General features: G+C 40.1%; 1 protein-coding gene across 5 annotated transcripts in view; it reads right to left on the reverse strand.

Moving 5' to 3' along the window:
• Nucleotides 1–5,575: 5,575 nt before the first annotated feature.
• Nucleotides 5,576–19,491, reverse strand: part of CDC42SE2 (CDC42 small effector 2) — a 104,148-nt gene continuing 90,232 nt past the window's right edge. For 4 of the 5 annotated variants that reach the window (XM_064275505.1, XM_023548504.2, XM_064275506.1 and 1 more), the window contains 3 exons: nt 14,308–14,409; nt 8,943–9,061; nt 5,576–8,451 (listed from right to left, as the gene is read on the reverse strand). In XM_064275505.1, the coding sequence (XP_064131575.1) occupies nt 8,963–9,061; nt 14,308–14,409 (201 nt within the window). In that variant the 3' untranslated portion in view covers nt 5,576–8,451; nt 8,943–8,962. The remainder of the gene's footprint in view (nt 8,452–8,942; nt 9,062–14,307; nt 14,410–19,491) is intronic. The other variant, XM_010590178.3, reaches the window with a different exon arrangement.

The raw sequence follows: 19,491 nt of genomic DNA on the forward strand, positions 1-19,491 counted from the left end.
ACATAAATGGAATCGTATGCTTTGTGACCTTTTGTGTCTGGCGTCTTTAAGTTAGCATAATGTTTTCAAGATTCATCCATGTTGTCAGTACTTCATTCCTTGTTATGGCTGAATAATACGCCAGTGAATGGATACACCACATTTTCTTCATTCTTCAGCTAATGAACATTTGGGTCGTTTCCACCTTTTGGCTACTGTGGAATACGTGTACAAGTTTTTGTTTGAGTACCTGCTTTCAATTTGGTGGGGGGGTGGGGTGGGTTGGAATATAACTAGGAGTTATATGGTAATTGCATAACTTTAAAAAAAAGTTGTTTTCCTTTACTTGCATTTGTAATATGAGATAAAAGCTCAGCAGGTACACACACACGCTCAAGCAGCTTGGGGAAACGGAGCTGGCGACACCGTCACTTGCCAGCCCCACAAGCCTCCAGCCTCAAGGCTGCAGAGGCCCTTTAGCTCTAGCCTGGGTAAAACTGCAGGGCTGGGGGCGAGGTTAGCTTGGGCCCCACTTGGGCCCTCCGACTTGCCCCTTGCGCTCTCCTGCTTGTCCTCAGAGGATTTGAGCTCAAAGATCGACTGTGAGAATGGGCTGGGCTCTCACTTCAGACCAGGAGCAGGGAAGAGGAATGGACAGTCTGCACAAGTGGGGGCCCACATACCCCAAGCCAGCCTTGCTGGGGTGGGGACGGGAATCGGTCGTGCTTTGGAGCCAGCTGTGCCCTCAGCCACCCCACCCGACACCAGCTGCCCTCGCTATCCCTCTTTCACAATGTGTGTGTATAATCCTTGCTCTCTATTTGACTGTATCTTTATTAGGCAAAGCTGTTATTTCTTCTAGTGCAAACAGGGAGCGTTCAAAAACACACTTGCATACTTGCAACGCAGTTGCTCTTGTTGCTGGGCTCCTGGGTGACCTTGGCCACCATGGCCTACAGGTGCGGTCGCTGCAGCAGGAAGTCCAGCCGCTTTCGCATGACGACCTGGCACTCCGGCACCACAGCCTACTCACCCAGCAGCTCAGTGCAGGCCCAGGTCCTGCCACCCCGGCAGCGTGTCCACCTGAGCACCCGTGGTCAGACTTCCAAATCACCGGCCCTTGCGGGGGAGGAAAGCACAGCCCCCCGCAGTCTGGGCTCATCTTACAGGGGTCCGGTAAGTGGGGACGATGTCCTCAGTGAAACTTTTTGAGGAACCACCAATTTTCAGCTGCACCATTTCACATTCCCACCAGCAATGCATGAGGGTTTCAATTCCTCTGCATCCTCTCCAACTTATTTGCCTTTTATCAACATTAGTCATCCCAACGAGTGTGAAGCGGTGCCTCATCATGACTACCATTTCCTTTTGATATCGTTTTTCTCTGTGGAACCATCTTCCTTGCTTTCTTTTTCTGAAACTCCCATTAGTCACATTAGACCACCTGAATCCTCTGTTTCCTTTAGCTTCTCATCTCTCATATCACTTAGCAGTCATTTTTTCCCCTAAAATATCTACCTGATCATGTTAGTTCCCTTCAGGGATATGAATGGGAAAAGGAGGGGAGAAAGAACTCCTTGTTTTCCTTCTTCTGTCTGCGTTCTTCTAAAAGCAGCTCTTTTCAGCTTTTATCTGTGCACCAGCTGGGTGCATCCTTCAGAGTTCTGAGCAAGGCATCCAGCAGCAAGACGCCCTCTGAGCGTCAGCCACACGATGCCTCCTCGGAGGTCTGAGTACCAAGTGTGAGGTGCATCCCACCCCCAGAAGTGTGAAGGGACCTTCTTGGAGGTCCTGGCCCCAGACATGCAGTGGCCCTCATCAAAGGACCAAACCTGCTGTGGCCCTTCTGAGCTCCTGGGGATATAGCACCTCGCCTTGGCTGCTCCTAGGGTTGGCAGCTGTTCCGGGGGTTCAGGGCTCTGGAGCAGCCAGTTTGCTCATTTAGTCTTCCAACACATGTGCAACTAGTTTCCCGCATTAAATCTCCAATATGTGAAATACCTAGTATGGCGCCCCCCTGGCAGCACAAAGGTTAAACACTTGGCTGCTAACCAAAAGGTTGGCGGTTCAAACCCACCCAGTAGTTCCGTGGGAGAAAGATGTGGAAATCTGCTCCCATTAAGATTTATAGCCTAGCAAACTCTGTAGGGTAGTTTCTACTCGGTGACATGGGGTCGATATGAGTCAGAGTAGACTCAACGGCAACCTACAACAACGACAGCATGGTTTCAATTTCCTGCCTGGACTTTGGCTGACAGAGAGGTTGATTCTCCGGGGTCTCCCTTCAGTCAGCTCTGTGGTCCCGTATCTCTCAGGTCACTGTGCTCCTCATCCCACTGAAATGATCTGTTGTTCAATGTTGCCAGAGTGGAGGGGCCTGGCTTTACATCTTCCTAGAAAGCACAATTCCTATGACCTTTAAAACCCAGAAAATTTGCAAAGAAGAGGGCAAAAATTACATTTTGTACTTCTGATAAAGTCACCCAGATTTACAGAATTCCAAATGGGATGATTCTTGAGTTGAAGCTCTTTCCTAAGTCTTATAATGTCTATTTTGTCCCATAAAAAAATTTCACAAGAGTCTGTAGGCTCTGTTTCCCTCCGCTTTCCACTGCCTGGATAGCTACAGGAAATAAGTGACTGAATTCTTTCTCTGCGGATGTGGTCATATCCCACCTGTGCACAACGAAGCTAAGGCCACAGGCTGTCTAGGCAACCGCACATCCGGGTCAGCCAGGACTGCAACCCAGAAACAGCCACTGGAGTTTCCCGACACTGCCCTTACGCCAGAGTCCAACAGACGTCCTAGGAAGGTCGATGCTCTTGAGCAGAGCTCCCTGCGGGGCAGCCCGCCACGGTACCAGCAGGAGGTGGGCGGCCATCCGGGTACATAGGCGTAGGACTGTGATCTGAGGCAAAGGATTCAGTGAGCTCACATACAGAATGTGTTTAGATGGCTTAAAATACGAATGCTATAAGCAGATGCCTAGGTGTGGCTTTGAAGAGCTGAAAGAAGCTGCTCCTTAAGTGCTGAGGAATCCTCCCTGGGCCCTGCTGGCTCAGTGGCAGTCACTGCCGAGGGCGGCTGAGCTGCTGACCACACCAGTTTAGTGAGTTGTGAAAGCTCTAGTGGGCTCTGGACCTTGGGTTTACAGGAGGGGAGACTTGGGGTTAGAACGAAATAAGCATTGTCTTTACTGTTCTGCTAACCTTAGCTTCCAAGGAAACAAGCAAAAAATCCTTTCTTCAATACATAAATCACCACTCTTTCAGCAACTGTTCATAAGGTCCTGGAGCAAACACTGGGCTCTTCTTACACAGGAGTAGTGGTCTTCCTCAGCACCAAAGTTGTTTTGTTTTTTTAAAAAATGGGTGTCAAAAGCAGGCCAGGTAGAAAATTACTGATACAGAGATGACGGGCAAAGAGAGGTGAGGGCAGAAGGACGAGCCTTGGGGGCTGATAGGGGACGTATATCCGGGAGAAAACATTCAAAAACTCTTCCGGTCTGGGAGAACACCATAAAAAACCAAAGGTGCCAAAATATAAAAAGTCAGATCAAGATGAGGCATTTAACTGGTTTCAATCCTCTCTTAACTGACCTTTCTGGATGGAGACAATAAATGCAGAATAAAATTTCAATAGCTTTCTTTCCAGTCTGTGGAAAGTGTACTCTAAGCAGAGGATATATCATCTCTTTTTCTTAGCTATATTCATTTTGCAAATTTTTGCATTTTCACAAGTTTTAGCAAATTCCAGTCTGTCTGGGACATTATTTTTACAGACTTGTCCTCCTTTTGTCTTATGTGACCCTACTTCCTCTTGTTATGCGCGTCCTTTCAAAACAGGAGCTTAGAACAAAGCCCTGGGTATGCCAGCACCACTTTCCTCAGATGCTTCCTTCTTTTTTCCTTAATTGGAACAGTATCTAATTGGGTATCAGAATTTTATGTGTAAAAGAACTGCCTCCTAAGCCATATTTCCTTTTCCAGTCTAGGGGATGAGGGTAGAAACTACCAAAACTTTAAAAAAATACTCATAATATTTTTGTTGATTTTTCTATCTTTAGAATGTGTGGCAATTCTCATGACATAACTAAATCTAACTGTAACTATTCTCAGTATTTAACGAATAAAACACTCACTGACCTACGCACACGGTCTAACGCAGTGAATTCCCTAAGGATGTACCTGGTGAGGATGCAGACACAGATCTTCTCTAACCCAAACCACCGTTTTCTCAACTGTTGCGTGTAGACATTTTGGGTTGAATAAATCTTTGTTGTGGGGCTGCCCGGTGCACTGTAGGATGCTTCTACCTCCATATGCCAGTAGCAGCCCCCCTCCAAGCTGTGACACTCAAAAATGTCTCCAGACATTGCCAAATATTCCCTGGGGGGCAAAATCCTTCCGATGGGAACCACTGTCCTAAACTAGTTTAGGAGCAAACTCTTTAAACCAGCATTTTCTAAGCTTCCTGTGACAATGAAAATGTTCTATAACTGTCCTATATGGTAGATAATAGCTATATAAAGCAATTAAGTGCTTAAAATGTGGCTAACACAACTGAACAGAATTTTTTCGTTTTATCTGTTTTTTCACTCCTTGCCAAATTTTTATTTAAAAAAATGTCAAACCTATAGAAAATTTGTAAAACTAGTATAGTACACACCCATACACCCTTCACCTGGACTTACCAATTGTTAATATTCTGTGACATCTTTCTCTATATATAAAAGCAGATTTTCTGCACCATTTGAGAGAAAGTCGGAGACCTGAATACTTTTTCTTACATAACCATGGTACAACGATGACATTTAGGAAATTCAACAATGATACAGTACTATTATCTAATACACGGTTCATATTCAGATTTCCTCAGGTGTCCCAGTAAAGTCCTTCATAGCTATTGTTTCCCCCAAACAATAATCCAGGCTCTTGCACTGCATTTAGTATGTCTCTTCAGTCTCTCTCTTTTTTTAATTGTGGTAAATATATACATATATATAAAACATAACATTTGCCATTTCAACAATTGTCACATTACAGTTCAGTGACATTATGTTCATCTTGTTCAACCATCACCCTTTCCTGCTGTTTCATTTTAATTAATTTAAATTCTACATATACTGTTGTGAGGACAAGATGCTTTACACTAAAATTGAATAGGTAATTTGATTCCTTTATTAAAAATCAGTTATCATTTGTAATGCTGATGGGCAGCAAAATGTTGGAGGAACACGACACTAATAAATAAAAAAAAAAAAAATCCTCACCTCACTTCTACTTTTTAATCTATCTTTCCTGAATAACTTTCACTCCACCATATATATTTTTCTTATAAAAAGTCTTATTTCCAACCATTTAAAGTTCATTCTGAGTAGGCACTTGTAAAATTAGAAAGTATACTATAAAGTTAAAGACTGCAATTCTAGAAGTTTAAATCTCCCTGTAAAGAGAAAAGTGATAAATTACTTTTGCATGACAGAAGCTATAACTGAAAATGTAAGAATGCTAAAAAGGTGCTCTAAGTGAACTCTGGTAAGTAAATTCCTTGAAAGAAAAGGAAAACCAAGTGAATCAAAAAACCAAACCAGGATTGAAAGAAAACATTTATTGAATCAAAATCAATACTTTCTTTTTAATATCTACAAGCCAACACTGAACTCACTTTATTCAAGAATGAACACAATGTACAAAAAAGTATGCTTATATTATAAAAATATGTCAATTTTATCTTCTGGGTGTGAGCAGACCTCGTTTTAAACAAAATCAAGGCAAACCTGCACTCTATAGTGAAATTGCTATAATTTAATAACAAATGTGAAAGCTAATGTACTCAACAAGGTATTTTTAAAGGTTCAGGGATAACGCTACCTCAGAAATGCCGAACCCAAATCACTACAGTTTTAACACTTCCACTTTACGCTTATTGGCACCACTTCGCGCCTGCATCTTGGAAAAGTACCTCTTTTACGGAATGCAGGTCACTGTTAACAGAACCCATTTGATTAGTTAAATCCTCATTCGGTTTCTCTTGTTTAACAGTTAACATGTATTTTGGCAAAATATTAACAACCTAATGAATTCTGAGTTGAAAATACTATTTATTTAATTAGCTTCCATTTGAAAATGAGATCCATTGCTATGGGGGGTAAGTGACCCTCTGAGATTTACAATCCAATTTACAAATGTGGGAAAGCTGCCTCTCTCCACACTCTTGAATATTCTCAAGCTTCCCTAAAAAATGTATGCCCAAGGTTAATATTCTATCACTTTTTCGTAGTCTTATTTCTTGAATTCACTGGTACCCTCCCAGGAGCCCTGGCATGTGCTCTTGTGTGCAGTGTGGTTACTGTGTGCCCACGGCATCCTGGCAGCTGCAGAATGGTTACAGGCTGAGGAGCCCAGCCTTGGCCTACCCTGGAGATACACTCCAACGCTCACTGGTATATTTTTTGGTCCTTGGAGGAGCAAAAAGGATAGTGGATTGGAAAAAAGAGTAAAATCATGAATTGGGCAAAAGGGACCACAGCTCCTTCTATCATCCCAGGAGTTATGGGATAAGTGCAAAACTTGTGCTAATCTTAAAATCAAACCAGGAGCAGACTCACTAGCACCTGTGCTGACAACGCCCATAAAACGTAATCTGTCTTTTAAAGGCCTTGAACACAGCAGTGTCCGTGGCAGGAAAGGGATTCTGGCTGAGCAGAACAATGGTACTCAGGCGAACGTCAGAGTACACTGTCTACACAGTGAATTAATGACAACAGATGAATTAAAGTTTAGAGGTTAATCAACGGCAAAATACCTATTTTTATTACTAATCACATGACTTCTTAGAGTCCAAACATTTTTCCTAGATTGAGTCTCTCTGCACTTGGGCCTGACACCTATGAAGGCCCCAAACTACAGAACTACAAGGATAATTTGTGCTCACAGTACTGGACAAATTAACTTCAAAATAACAAGATGAGAAATGCTTTCATGTTTTGTTTACAACCTAACTTATCTGTTCAGCTACCTTCACAAGCACCTGGGACTGAGGTGAGGGCAAAGGAAAAAATAAAAGAAGGCAAAAGAGAAAATAATCGCTGTTTCTTTATTCAATTACCTAATTCTTTATAGTCTCTAAATAAGTTTTCAACTAAGCCCTGTTTGCTGCATGAAATGTTAATCTACCAAATGTAGTTAGACATGGCTGAATTACACATATGGTTTAAATGTTGTAATGTTAAGGGAAGGAGAAGCATTTACAGAAATATTTGAAATGGTATAATACTAAAATACGTTGTTCACAATTTGTGAAGGATGACGAGATTTTGGAACCTGAACAAAGCCTTCTGACCAACACCACGAAAAGTCACTGTACGTGTTGTGCTCACTGGCAGTGATTCAGCCAGGTAAGTGTGTTGCTCTTGGCAACTTCCATGGCCCCCAGAATACGTGGACTACAGAAAGGCCAACGACTCTGGAAGCCTGCAGTTAGCATTACAGGCCGGAAGTTGGACACACTGCTGCTGGGAACAGATACCATAATATTAAACACAAAATAAAAACAAGAACAAAAGACAGTGAGTACACAAAGAAATAAACAGCTAACAGGAGGGCAACACTCGGAATCAGACTGGGTGAGAATATAACCACAACGCTCAGATACATACTACAGCTTGCTCTTAGATCACAGGTCTTTGCTCTTAAAATAAATATACTGAACATTTACAACAGAATGAATGCCTTATAAATGCAAGCTTTTCTTTTATTGCAATTCTAATCTAATAGACCAAAAAGTCATACTTCTAAATAAGCTACAAGTTATCTTTTCCTGTGAAACCCGTGGGACTTGGTGCCACAGCTAAACTTTCTCCATCTAATAGCAGCAGTATCATCAGCCCATGGGAGCAGAGAAATTGTCATTTCTGGCACTCTGTGGGCTCCTACACAATGCAACTCCATAAAGCCATGCTGGGATCTACTCTGCTGAAGTTTCAAATGAATAAAAATGGCCATTGTGCTTATGGGTCTCATACCTTCCAAAATATACATAAATGGTGACAGGTTAGCAAATACTAGTAGATCCTTGCTTACCAAGACAATCATAAGGCGGAGGGCTGGAAGTGGGAAGAGAAATGTTTAAAATGGGAAAAAGATCTCAAAATGGTGCTAGCATTCACGAAAAAGATCATGCTAAGATCAGATCCATATTGATTTAAAAACTAAAAATTAAGCCACAATCCAAAGAACTCTGTCCATGAGTCCAAAGGCATGCATGCCAGCTGAAGAAAACGCAGTATTCATCAGGCCACAGCTTCTTCAAAGCAGAATGGTAACGCATCAGTGGGGTAATTGCAAGAGGGTAAGCAAGACGCCATCACACTTCTTTTTTGTAATTTAAAAAAAAAGAAAAGAAAAGGAATCACAAGACAAAAAAATTAAAGAATAATGGAAAGAGAAAATACAAAAATTCACAATGACCTATAAAACCAAGAGAAAAATCCAAATTATTTTTATACTTTCAGGGGTCATCCTTTAAAAAGCTATCTTTTTTTTTTTTTTAATTTAAAAAGTTTATAATGAAAGACGATAAATTTTAGTATATAAAGATTTATAAATCAGTGTTAAAATATAAAACTACTTCACTACTCATGCAAGTACCCACAGTATCTCCTATTTAAAGGATACACAGAGGCATCTTGTCACCAGAGCCTCCTCCCCACCCAGATGTCTTAAGCATGAAAGTTTTTGATGAGCAAAGAGCAACCTAAAACTAATATTCAAAATGCAGTAACTGCCTAACATCGTCCTTTGAAAGACTTGGCTAATTATTTCTACATTTTCTAATAAGTTCATAATTAAAAAATAAGTAAAAGAACAAACTATATTATTTTAGCCCAAAAGCTTAATTCAGGCTGTCTGTGATGTCAGCTGTTTGTGGGCGTGTGTGAAGCCAGCCCTGAGGTACTCACAGGGAGGGCGGCTCCCTGTGCTATCCGGCCTTCGTGTCCACCAGCTGCATCTGCACGTTTGCAGCCATCCCGCCTCCGTAGCCTCCCTTGGACTGCATCTGGTTCTGAATGGAGCTAACCTGAAACAGGACAAAACAGAGTAAAGTGAAAAAACGCAAACAGTGATTCCTTTTCTTTTCCAGAATGGCATGTGTTAAGAGTGCACTTATAAATTTTTTTTTTTTCTGTTTACAAGGGAAAATGGTAAGGCAGTAACTGAAACATTTTTTTGGCCACAGCTCCTCCTCCGCCCAACTTTCTCTACTTCACACTTACTAAAAGAAAAGCCCGTTTTATATTTCACAAGGCACTTGGTAACATTTCAATAACAATCAAAAGATGAACTCAACCTTCTGTTCCTCAATCTCAAGCAGGCCCCTCCCATACGTGACCACCTCCATTAGACTAACATCAGAAACAAGAAAATAAGCACGAATGAAACTGGAGCAGTCAAAGGTCAATCTTAAAAGTCCATATGGTAAAATGTACATACTTGATACAACGTTAACATAGTCTGACAACTGTAAAAAGGAGCCCAAGAGCCAAAGACTTGGACTGTAATCCAGGTTTCTTTCTTTATTAATATCATAACTCTCGGTGAATTACTTATTCTCTATGAATACCACACTTTGTATCTGGGCTATTTTCTGTGGACTGTGAGACATATAAATGCTGAGTTTAAATGCACAACAGATACTCAACAAATGTCTGCTGAAACAAAGGCCCATAAAGTCATTACAAATTGTAAAGTGCTTTCACTATATCATTACTATTCCTATCTTAGTTCACACAGACTGGAAGCCGAGAATTAGAGAGCCAAGCTAGACTGCTCAAAAAAGGACAACCAATAGCAAGAAGATTTTGGAGGAGATGTCCTAACAGAGAAGAGTCAGAAAGCTCTCACCATCTAGTCCGGTATCACTTGGAATCGGCTCAAAGCGCCCTTCACGTGTTCACGACTCTGGGGGCTGGGGGAAGGCCATCACCTGTCCATCAATTTCTCAGACAGCTACTGAGCACCTACTGTAATGTAACATATGGTGTGCTAGGTGCTCAAGGTTAATGATTCTGAATAGATAAAGTAAAAAGACTTTATGAAGAAGAATAGGGCATCAGGACTGGAGGAAGACTCATTAACAACCCACAATATGATACGCAGACAACACAACCTTCCTTGCTGAAAGTGAAGAAAGTTCATAAAGATCAAATACTACGGTATGGATTACACCTCAACATAAAGAAAACAAAAATCCTCGAAACTCAACCAATAAGCATGATAAACAGATAAAACATTGAAGCTGTCAAGGATTTCATTTTACTTGACTCCAAAATCAATGCCCGTGGAAGCAGTAGTCAGGAAATCAAAAGGCTCAGAAAAACTATATGGTACCAGGCTACCACCACTGACAGCTCTGACAGGGGTCACAATAGAGACTCCTAGACAAAGCAGGAGAAAAATGTGCAACAAAACTCAAAATTCTCTAAAAAAGATCACTTGCTGGTCTGACAGAAACTGGAGGAACCCCCAAGACTACGGCCCCTGGATACCCTGCTAACTCAGAATTGAAGCCGCTCCCGAAGCCCACTAGACAAAGATTAGACAGCCTATAAAACAATCAACAATACATGCAAGGAACGTGCTTCTTAGTTCAATGAAATATACGAGATCAAATGACAACTTCTGCCCAAAAGCAAGACGAGAAGGCAGGAAAGGACAGGAAAACTGGAAGAGAATGTACATGGGCGTGAAAAGGGGGAGAGTGCTGTCACATTTACAGCGATTGCAACTGATGTCACAAAACAATATCTGTATAAATTTTTGAGTGAGAAACTAACTAAGTTGTAAATTTCACCTAATACACAACAAAATTAAAAAGAAAAACTCAGCTTCTTGGTCTGAGTGTGTAAGTGAAAGGAGGGAAATACAGATGCTATGGGGAAACAGAAAGGAAAGCGGGTAATTCAAACATTTCATGCCAACCTCAGGCTGTAGTAACCGAGAGAAATAAAATCACATGGCGGGGGGGCGGTGATCAAATGATGTATTTCACTGGGCAAATCTGATACTAAAGCCCTCTTTAAAGTGTTCAAAAGCAACGCCATGACTTTGAGGACCAAGGTGCTCCTGAACCAAGCCATGGCCTTTTCAATCACCTCATATGTATGTGAAAGCTGGACAATGAAAAGGAAAGACTGAAGAATTGATGCATTTGAATTATGGTGTTGGTGAAGAATACCGAATATGCCATGGACTGCCAGAAAAACAAATCTGTCCTGTAAAAGTACAGCCAGAACGCTCCTTAGAAGTAAAGATTGTGAGACTTCGTCTCATGTACTTTGGAAATGTTATCAGGAGGGATCAGTTCCTGGAGAAGGACATCATGCTTCGTATAGTAGAGGACAGCAAAAAAGAGGAAGACTCTCAATGAGAAGGACTGACACAGCGGCTGCAACGACGGGCTCAAACATAGCAATGACTGTGAGGATGGCGCAGGACCAGGTAGTGTTTCATTCTGTTGTGCATGGGGTCACTATGAGTTGGTACCGACTTGACAGCACCTAACAACACGTGTTAGCTTTTACTAATATTTTAGGTCGATTTAAAAAGCAACAAAAACAATATCACTTTAATATTTTTACACTGTGCATCCTTAATGCTGTGCAGATTTTAAGAAGGAAAATAAGTGTTGACATTCTTCAAATTCAAACTAAATGATCTGGTTTCTGTACTACAAGCAAACCCCCCCTCGGTGTTGTGACTGAATGAGACTGAATTACCGTGACTGTGGATATACGACATTTTAACACAATAACCACTGAAAAAAACCCAGTGTTTATTTTAACACAATAGGGTTATATTATTGAAAAGGTCACAAAATCTTTTCTGGTACATTTAGTATGAAATGTACTCTCAGGAAGAACAGTATATTTGGGGGTGGGGAAAGAAATTACAAGTCATCTGCCCGTTCAATAATACAGTTTCAGCACAGCTATTTCATCAAGCCATGTTCATAATACTAGCTGCTCATTTTCTAAGGCTAGATAAAACTTACAATGAAGTATTTTCTTTGGATAAACAGCATACCTGTTTATGGTTTCATCTTATTTGTACTTGCTTATATTCGGGAATATAATTTCTCTCACCAGGCCAGGCTTATACACTTTAGAACTATCAGTGACTTGTTCAGCAAGTTGACTGAAGGATCCTGCCTAATGGTAAGAAAGAGCCTACTGCTCTGTGGGGGTGTAGAATATCCCTTTCAAGATGACAAACTAATGTATGAAATGACTACAAAAAGCCTGCAGGGAGACACCTTCGGTTCTAAAGGCTGAAAACACTGCAGAAAAAATCCATTTCAGTAAGCGGAGAAGGCTGCCTAGGGACTGTGGGCCAGAACTCTACAATAATAGCTAAGGTCCCGTCTTAATCCTGCCTCTATGCTGAGCTGAAGAAGCAGACACGGTAGCCCTGCAAAGCACAATCATAAAATTCTACCTCAATTTATGGCAAGCAAAAAAGTTAAGTACAGGCAATCCCTGGGCTACGAACATCTGACTCATGTACAACCCACAGTTACAAACCAACTCCCATAAAGCTTATTATATCAAAAATTAAAGGTATACACAATGGTTCGTAAAAACAAATGGGTACTATTTTGCAACACGCATCAAAACATTATTATTACTGTATTACTATGTTAATGATGTTTTAGTGTATCGGGAAGTGTTTCTTTAACTTTTCCATGCACAGAAAGGTAAACGTACACCATATACCAAGACAAACATCTGACTGACGTTAGATATGAACTGTACCTAACTGTTCTGGCTTACGTATAAATCTGACTTAAAGACAGACTTAGGAACGGAACTCGTTCGTAATCCGGAGACTGCCTGTACACCAGTCACAGACTTTTCACTGAGGCAAAATGCCAGATAGGAATCTGAAATTCTGAAATGAATATAAACAAGTTTTAAGAAGTTAATAAACACTGTGAACTAAAAAAAAAAAAAACTGAAGTGGGGAAGAAGGCATTTATTGATGACACAATTAAAATCTTACATTTATAATAACTTTGAAACCACTCATTATATATACAATATAATAACCACAGTAACAAAGCTGACAGGGTACCATTTGGCTTCCTCACTCCGTGCTGATCCAGGAAACAAAGCTATTGAATTATATATTTTGACAGCAACATGACACCTCTTACATTTCCACAAAAGCGGTCAAGTCAAACAGAGTACTTTTCCCACAGATTTAAAACAAACGAGCTGTTTCCTTTCCAGGAAGCTACAAATGTCATTCAGTGGGTTTTTTTTTTTTTTTGCTTACCTAGTAACTGCAGTGACAAACTTGTTTGCAGTATCCAGGATATCCATCTACCTACCTTAGAAGTCCCTGTTCTCCTGTGAAGTCTGTCATTAATGCTGCCCAGTGAGTAAGTGTATGAGTCACGATGTGTGTTTACAAAGCCTTACTGGCTTTCTGGTCCCAAACACTTTGGGGATAATGCAGACATACTTGCCCACTTCAGGAATGGGGGAAGAGAGGCCCTCGGTGCTTAGTGGCTTAAGGGCGAAAAGGAGGCAGAGAACCACTAAGAACCCCCATGGGGCGGTGCTCCCATTACACTGCAGCGTTGTTCTCTTAGATGAAATCAAAGAATAAAAGGTCAGCTGAGTAAACCTAAAGTCTACTCTGAAACTCACCAGAACCCCTATCTAAAAGAAAATGGATCGTCCTTCTTTGCTTCTGGTTCTTCATATCCTGACAAATATGACACATTTTTGCTACCTTGCCCTGAATGGACATGTGCAAATTCGAACCTGTGGCTTAGTGCACTAAAACTTACATTACAGTAATAAGTAAATCACAACCATTCTCATATCAGGTAAAGGTTAATATTTTATAAATAAATACAATAAAAATGTTTGTAAAAGCCAACTAGCTGGAGAACAAAAAACAATAAAACACTGATCTCGAAGCCCTCTGGTGAGAGCATGGAGAATCCAGGGGCATTGGCCTCCATTCAGAACTCAAATCGTTTAAAGTTTAAAGTATTTATTCAGGGGAAAGGGTGCTATGAAGACCTTTAGTACAAGAAACAGAAACAAATGCAAATAACGTGGAAAATAACTATTTTAGATGAGGGATTAATTTTTCATCATTCACGTCTCTCTTCAATGCTCACATTATACATTCATATTTGACGTCCATAAATTCATTTAGCACAGTGTTATCATTAAAAACATATATGTATCAGCCTCACGGTATATAACTACGCCCCAGGGCCCTACCTGCATGTTCCACCCATATACTTACTGAGTTCATTCCGCTAAACAGGTCTCCTGATCCTACATGAGCCGTGTGTACAAAGTTTGTTGGCTCTCCAATCATACTTCGGTCAATCCGCCGTCGCCTTTTCTAAAATATGGGGAAAAATGTGTTGAAAAGTTGATCTTATTAATAAAAGAGTTCTGATGGATTTATACATTATGAATGAGAACTTTGTTTAATAATATAATAAATTCGCCCAGGATATAAAAATCCTAAATGTTGGCCTGCCACAATTACCTCTTATGATGAAATCCCCAAAGGAAATACACACACACACACACAAGAAAATGACTGGTAAAGGAAAATAATAGGTTAGTATTTAGAACTTAACATATTATTTGATCTAGCCTTGGCCATTCACATATTTGTATAATAACCACTTACATTTCACTCTTTAAAAAAAAAAAATTGAGGCAAATGTAAGAATATCATTAGTCACCAATTACCATTAGCAGTGAATACAGTGTGGCTTGAACCATAACACTGCATGTAAACCATACTTTCTACTTTTCATCATGAACAAACTGATTGTATTCTGATGTTATTACTGATGGTCAACTCCCCTTCCTCATTGGAACGAACTTGCCAGTCAGCTGCGCTGCACAGGAGAGAGATGATCTTGGCTTATTCACCGTTTTCAGGTCTGTTCTGCCTGGTAATGAAGATCTAGTCCAAACTCAGTCAATTAGGCTGGGGCTCCTTGGTGCTTCCGAATTCCTGACAAATGCTCTCACGGCGTGCTGGACTTGGTTTCCCAGTAACTTTAGCCATCAGCTGGAGTCCTCGCCCCTACCAGTATGCCCATCCACCTCATCAGAGGTACTGCCACACCCTACTGCTGAGTTTCACTGATCATCTGAGAGTTTTCCACAGATGATGGTTATCTGAGATTAGTCCCAAGTTTTCTATGATCCCTTAGATAGTGCAGTCTAATAGGCAGAGGCCAGTGGCAGGGGCTGGGTTGGTGTCCTAAAGTCAGCTCTGCTTACCCTAGATTATTTCTCCTTCAACAGTCTATTTATGGCTCCTGAAATTGCAGCTTGCACCCAACTCCAGGCAAATTATAAACCTGTTGGATTAGCTTGCCTTTGAACATAACATATTTTTTTAATAATTTTTATTGAGTTTTAAGTGAACGTTTACAAATCAAGTCAGTCACATATAAGTTTATATACACCTTACTCCATACTCCCACTTACTCTCCTCCTAATGAGTTAGCCCTTCCAGTCTCTCCTTTCGTGACAATTTTGCCAGCTTCTAACCCTCTCTACCCTCCTATCTCCCCTCCAGACAGGAGATGCCAACACAGTCTCAAGTGTCCATCTGATACAAGTAGCTCACTCTTCACCAGCATCTCTCTCCTACCCATTGTCCAGTCCCTTCCATGTCTGATGAGTTGTCTTCAGGAATGGTTCCTGTCCTGGGCCAACAGAAGGTTTGGGGACCATGACCACCAGGATTCCTCTAGTCTCAGTCAGACCATTAAGTCTGGTCTTTTTATGAGAATTTGGGGTCTGCATCCCACTGTTCTCCTGCTCCCTCAGGGCTTCTCTGTTGTGCTCCCTGTCAGGGCAGTCATCGATTGTGGCCGGGCACCATCTAGTTCTTCTGGTCTCAGGATGATGTAAGTCTCTGGTTCATGTGGCCCCTTCTGTCTCTTGGGCTCATAGTTATCATGTGACCTTGGTGAACATAATATTTTATGCCCACATCTACTGAAATGTTGGTATGCTCTTGATAAACCCTAAAAATGTATTGAGATACAAGCGACAGCTCTATAGGGTTAGAACATAATTTTCTAAAAGCCACAAAAACCGAGAGTTCACACATACATTTTAAAAATCAGCATACTCATTACTTTTGTATACAGCTACTATTTCAGCATTTCTCTAACTTGTTTTATTCAAATGATTTTGTCTTCCCAACATAAGATCACAAGTTAGTTTAATTAGCATTTCCTAAATTCACATAACAATCTTGCTTTATTCTTTTTTTTATTTTATCTTGGATATTTTCCCAATCTCTTAAATATTCCTAATATTCCTCAACAACATTTTTTTAAAGAAAGTAAAAACTACCTCCCCCAATGCCTGTTAAGCTTGTTTTATTGCCCTCCAGACTTTTCGCTATGAATTGAAATAGCTCTGTATCCATATATAATGGAGTCCCTGGGTGCTGCAAACTGTTAGAGTCCACCCAGAGGTGCCTTGGAATACAGGCCTGGCAATCTGCTCCCAAAACATCAGTCATTAAAAACCCTACGGAGCACAGTTCTACTTTGACACGTATGGGGTTTCCATGAGTCAGAGTTGGCCCCAAGGCAACTGGTTTATCCATAACACACACACACACATGCTTTGTGGGTTTCTTTGAACAAATTAAATATTCCTCTACAAATAAAAATATTAACACAATGGTAACTTTTCTCATTACTTCATATAGATTTATGAGGTGAGGAAATAAAACCCAATTTCTACACTTTAAAAAAGAGTAATACAGTATACCCAGTACCCAGTGCTGTATATAATAGAAATAAGATATATATATTATATATATCCATCCATCTTTATGCATTATTTAATATTAATAGCAATTATTTATGTTTATTGGTTCAGCATAAGGGAATAAAAAAACATTATTTTAAGATGATGAAATCAAAATTCCTTCTCAGGGCATACTAGGCTTTGATCTGGCTCCTGCTCCCTGGCCACTTCATCTCCGACAACTCTCATACTCACTCAATACATGCCTACCAAGAGTCTTCCTTCCAGGCTCTAACCATATAATATTCCCATTGCATTCAACTGGATTCTTACTCACAGTAACTCAGCAAAACAGAGTAGAATGGCTCCATAGGGTTTCCAAGGCTGTATCTTTACAGAAGCAGGTATCTTTTTCTCTTGGAGTGGCTGGTGGGTTTGAACTGCTGGCCTTTCAGTTAGCATCTGAGCACTTAACCACTGCGCTATGAGGGCTCCAAGGCCATATAATAAATAAAAATAAATAAATAGGTTTGTATAATTATACTGACCTCATTCAGTTGCTAGGGGTTCATTTATTCCCTTTTTCATCTTCTCAAGAAATAGCTTTGGTTTTATTAATTCTACTACCAATATCCTTTTCTAAATAATTGTAACTTTTATAAATTCTCCGTTTTCTTTTAATTTATTGCATTTTTTCTAGTTTTTGAAGTAAAATGGTTCAGTCATTGTTGGCTTTCTTGTTCAATTAGGTGCACATTCAAGATTATACATTTTTGTATCAATATGTATTTAACTTCATCCTATATTGAGAAGTTCTCATATTTTCCATTATTTCTAAGTAATACAATTTCAATTTCTGATTTGCTATTTAATTCAAGGGATTAAAAAAACAGCTTCTTATTTTCCAACTGACTCATTCTCTCTTTTCTGGCAACCTATTGTTGTGTAACTTTTCTACTGTGTTGTCACAAGGTGTAATGTCAAACACCTATGATTTAGGGAATATACTAAGGCTTTTCTTTGTGGACATTCTGTTGCATCCCTTAATTTGCTGAATTAATTAATTCTCCCTCCATTCCTTTCAATTATTTCCCCCCATGGCGGTACTGAGAACAGTCTACATAATTTTAACGTATGTTAACTCAAACATATACCTCTACCAAAATACGCCTCTCCACTCCCAGCCTACCTCCTACAACTGCCAAACTGAGACCCTTGGCACCACTTTGGTCTTTACTCTGCCCCACCTCCACTTCCAGATTTTGTTTGTCATTTGAATCTTCCTTTCAAGCTATTATTCTTACAATTTGCTCTATTTAAAGAAACTCTAATTCATGAGCATGGTGTCATCATTTAGACTTATCTATTAATTTAACCTGATTCATTGTTTACCACGGCTTCATATTCCTCCCACACCTGAAGATCTTTCTTCTGATTAAATTTAATTTTTTTATTTCTTCCTTAAAGAATTGGTTTAGAAAGGATCAAAGAGGGTAAGCTACTGGAACGTTTTAAAAAACTTTCTTTTGCTCTGACATCGTATCAGACTTGGGGATAAAGATTTTAGGATCGCAGTCATTTTCTTCCTCGGGGTTAGTATACATTCTTTTAGTCTTCTAGCTTTGTTGCACATCAGAAGCCAAAAGCAAGCCTGACGTTTTTTCTGTGAAATATTTATTTTCTTGATTCTTCAAGTTCAGTGATGACTCTGGGCTGCCTTTAAGTCTGCTGATTTTTCTTTCCAGTAATTCTGTATGGCACATAGGGATACCTTTCTAGCTGAAAACACAAGTTTTTCTACATCTTAGTTGTTTTCTTCTATTTTTTCATGGCTATTACTCAGTGTGGTCCTTTTTGTTTGCTATTCCTGAAGTTCCTGTTATATGGACATCTGGATATTTATTATATGTACGTCATATGTACGTTAATACCATCTATATTCTTATCTGTAAAAACCAGTTGCCATTGACTCTATTCCAAATTATAGCTATTCCATGTATAGAGAACTGCCCCATAGGGTTTTTTCAAGGCTGTGACCTTTCAGAAGCATATCACCAGGCCTTTCTTCTGAGGTGCCTCCGGCTGGGTTCGACCTGCAAGCCTTTCAGTTAGTAGTTGAGAGCTTAACTGATTGTGCCACCCAGGGATTTCTTGTATTTTTATTTCTCTTTATAATTTCATTGTATTGGAAAGTAAGTCCATTTGATCTTCAGGGGTCCACAAACTTTTTCTTAAAGACCACACAGTATATATTTTTGGTTTGCAGGCCATATGGTCTCTGTTGTAACTTACTCAACTCTGCTGTTGTAATGTGGAGCAGCCACAGACAATACATAATCGAATGACAGTGGCTGTGTGACAGTCAAAATTTACTGACAAAGGCAGGTGGCAGAACGTAATCAATGTCACTAAACTGTACAATAAAAACTGAACTGGCAAATGTTTTATAATATATATTTTTACCACACACACACAAGTACCAAAAAAACAAACAAGCAAACAGGTGGCAGGCTGGATGTGGCCCATTCATGAACAGACAGGTTTGCTGAAGCCCACTCTCAGTGGTTTTGTCCAGCAGTGTCACAGAATTTTGCCAATTATGGTTCCACTTCAGCAACTTTCTTTGTTACCAGAGCATGCAGCAAGAGTATCTCTTTGAGAATATATTACAGGTTTTCATTTTCTT

Source organism: Loxodonta africana, chromosome 2 (assembly GCF_030014295.1).
Source record: "Loxodonta africana isolate mLoxAfr1 chromosome 2, mLoxAfr1.hap2, whole genome shotgun sequence".
Lineage (NCBI taxonomy): Eukaryota > Metazoa > Chordata > Mammalia > Proboscidea > Elephantidae > Loxodonta > Loxodonta africana.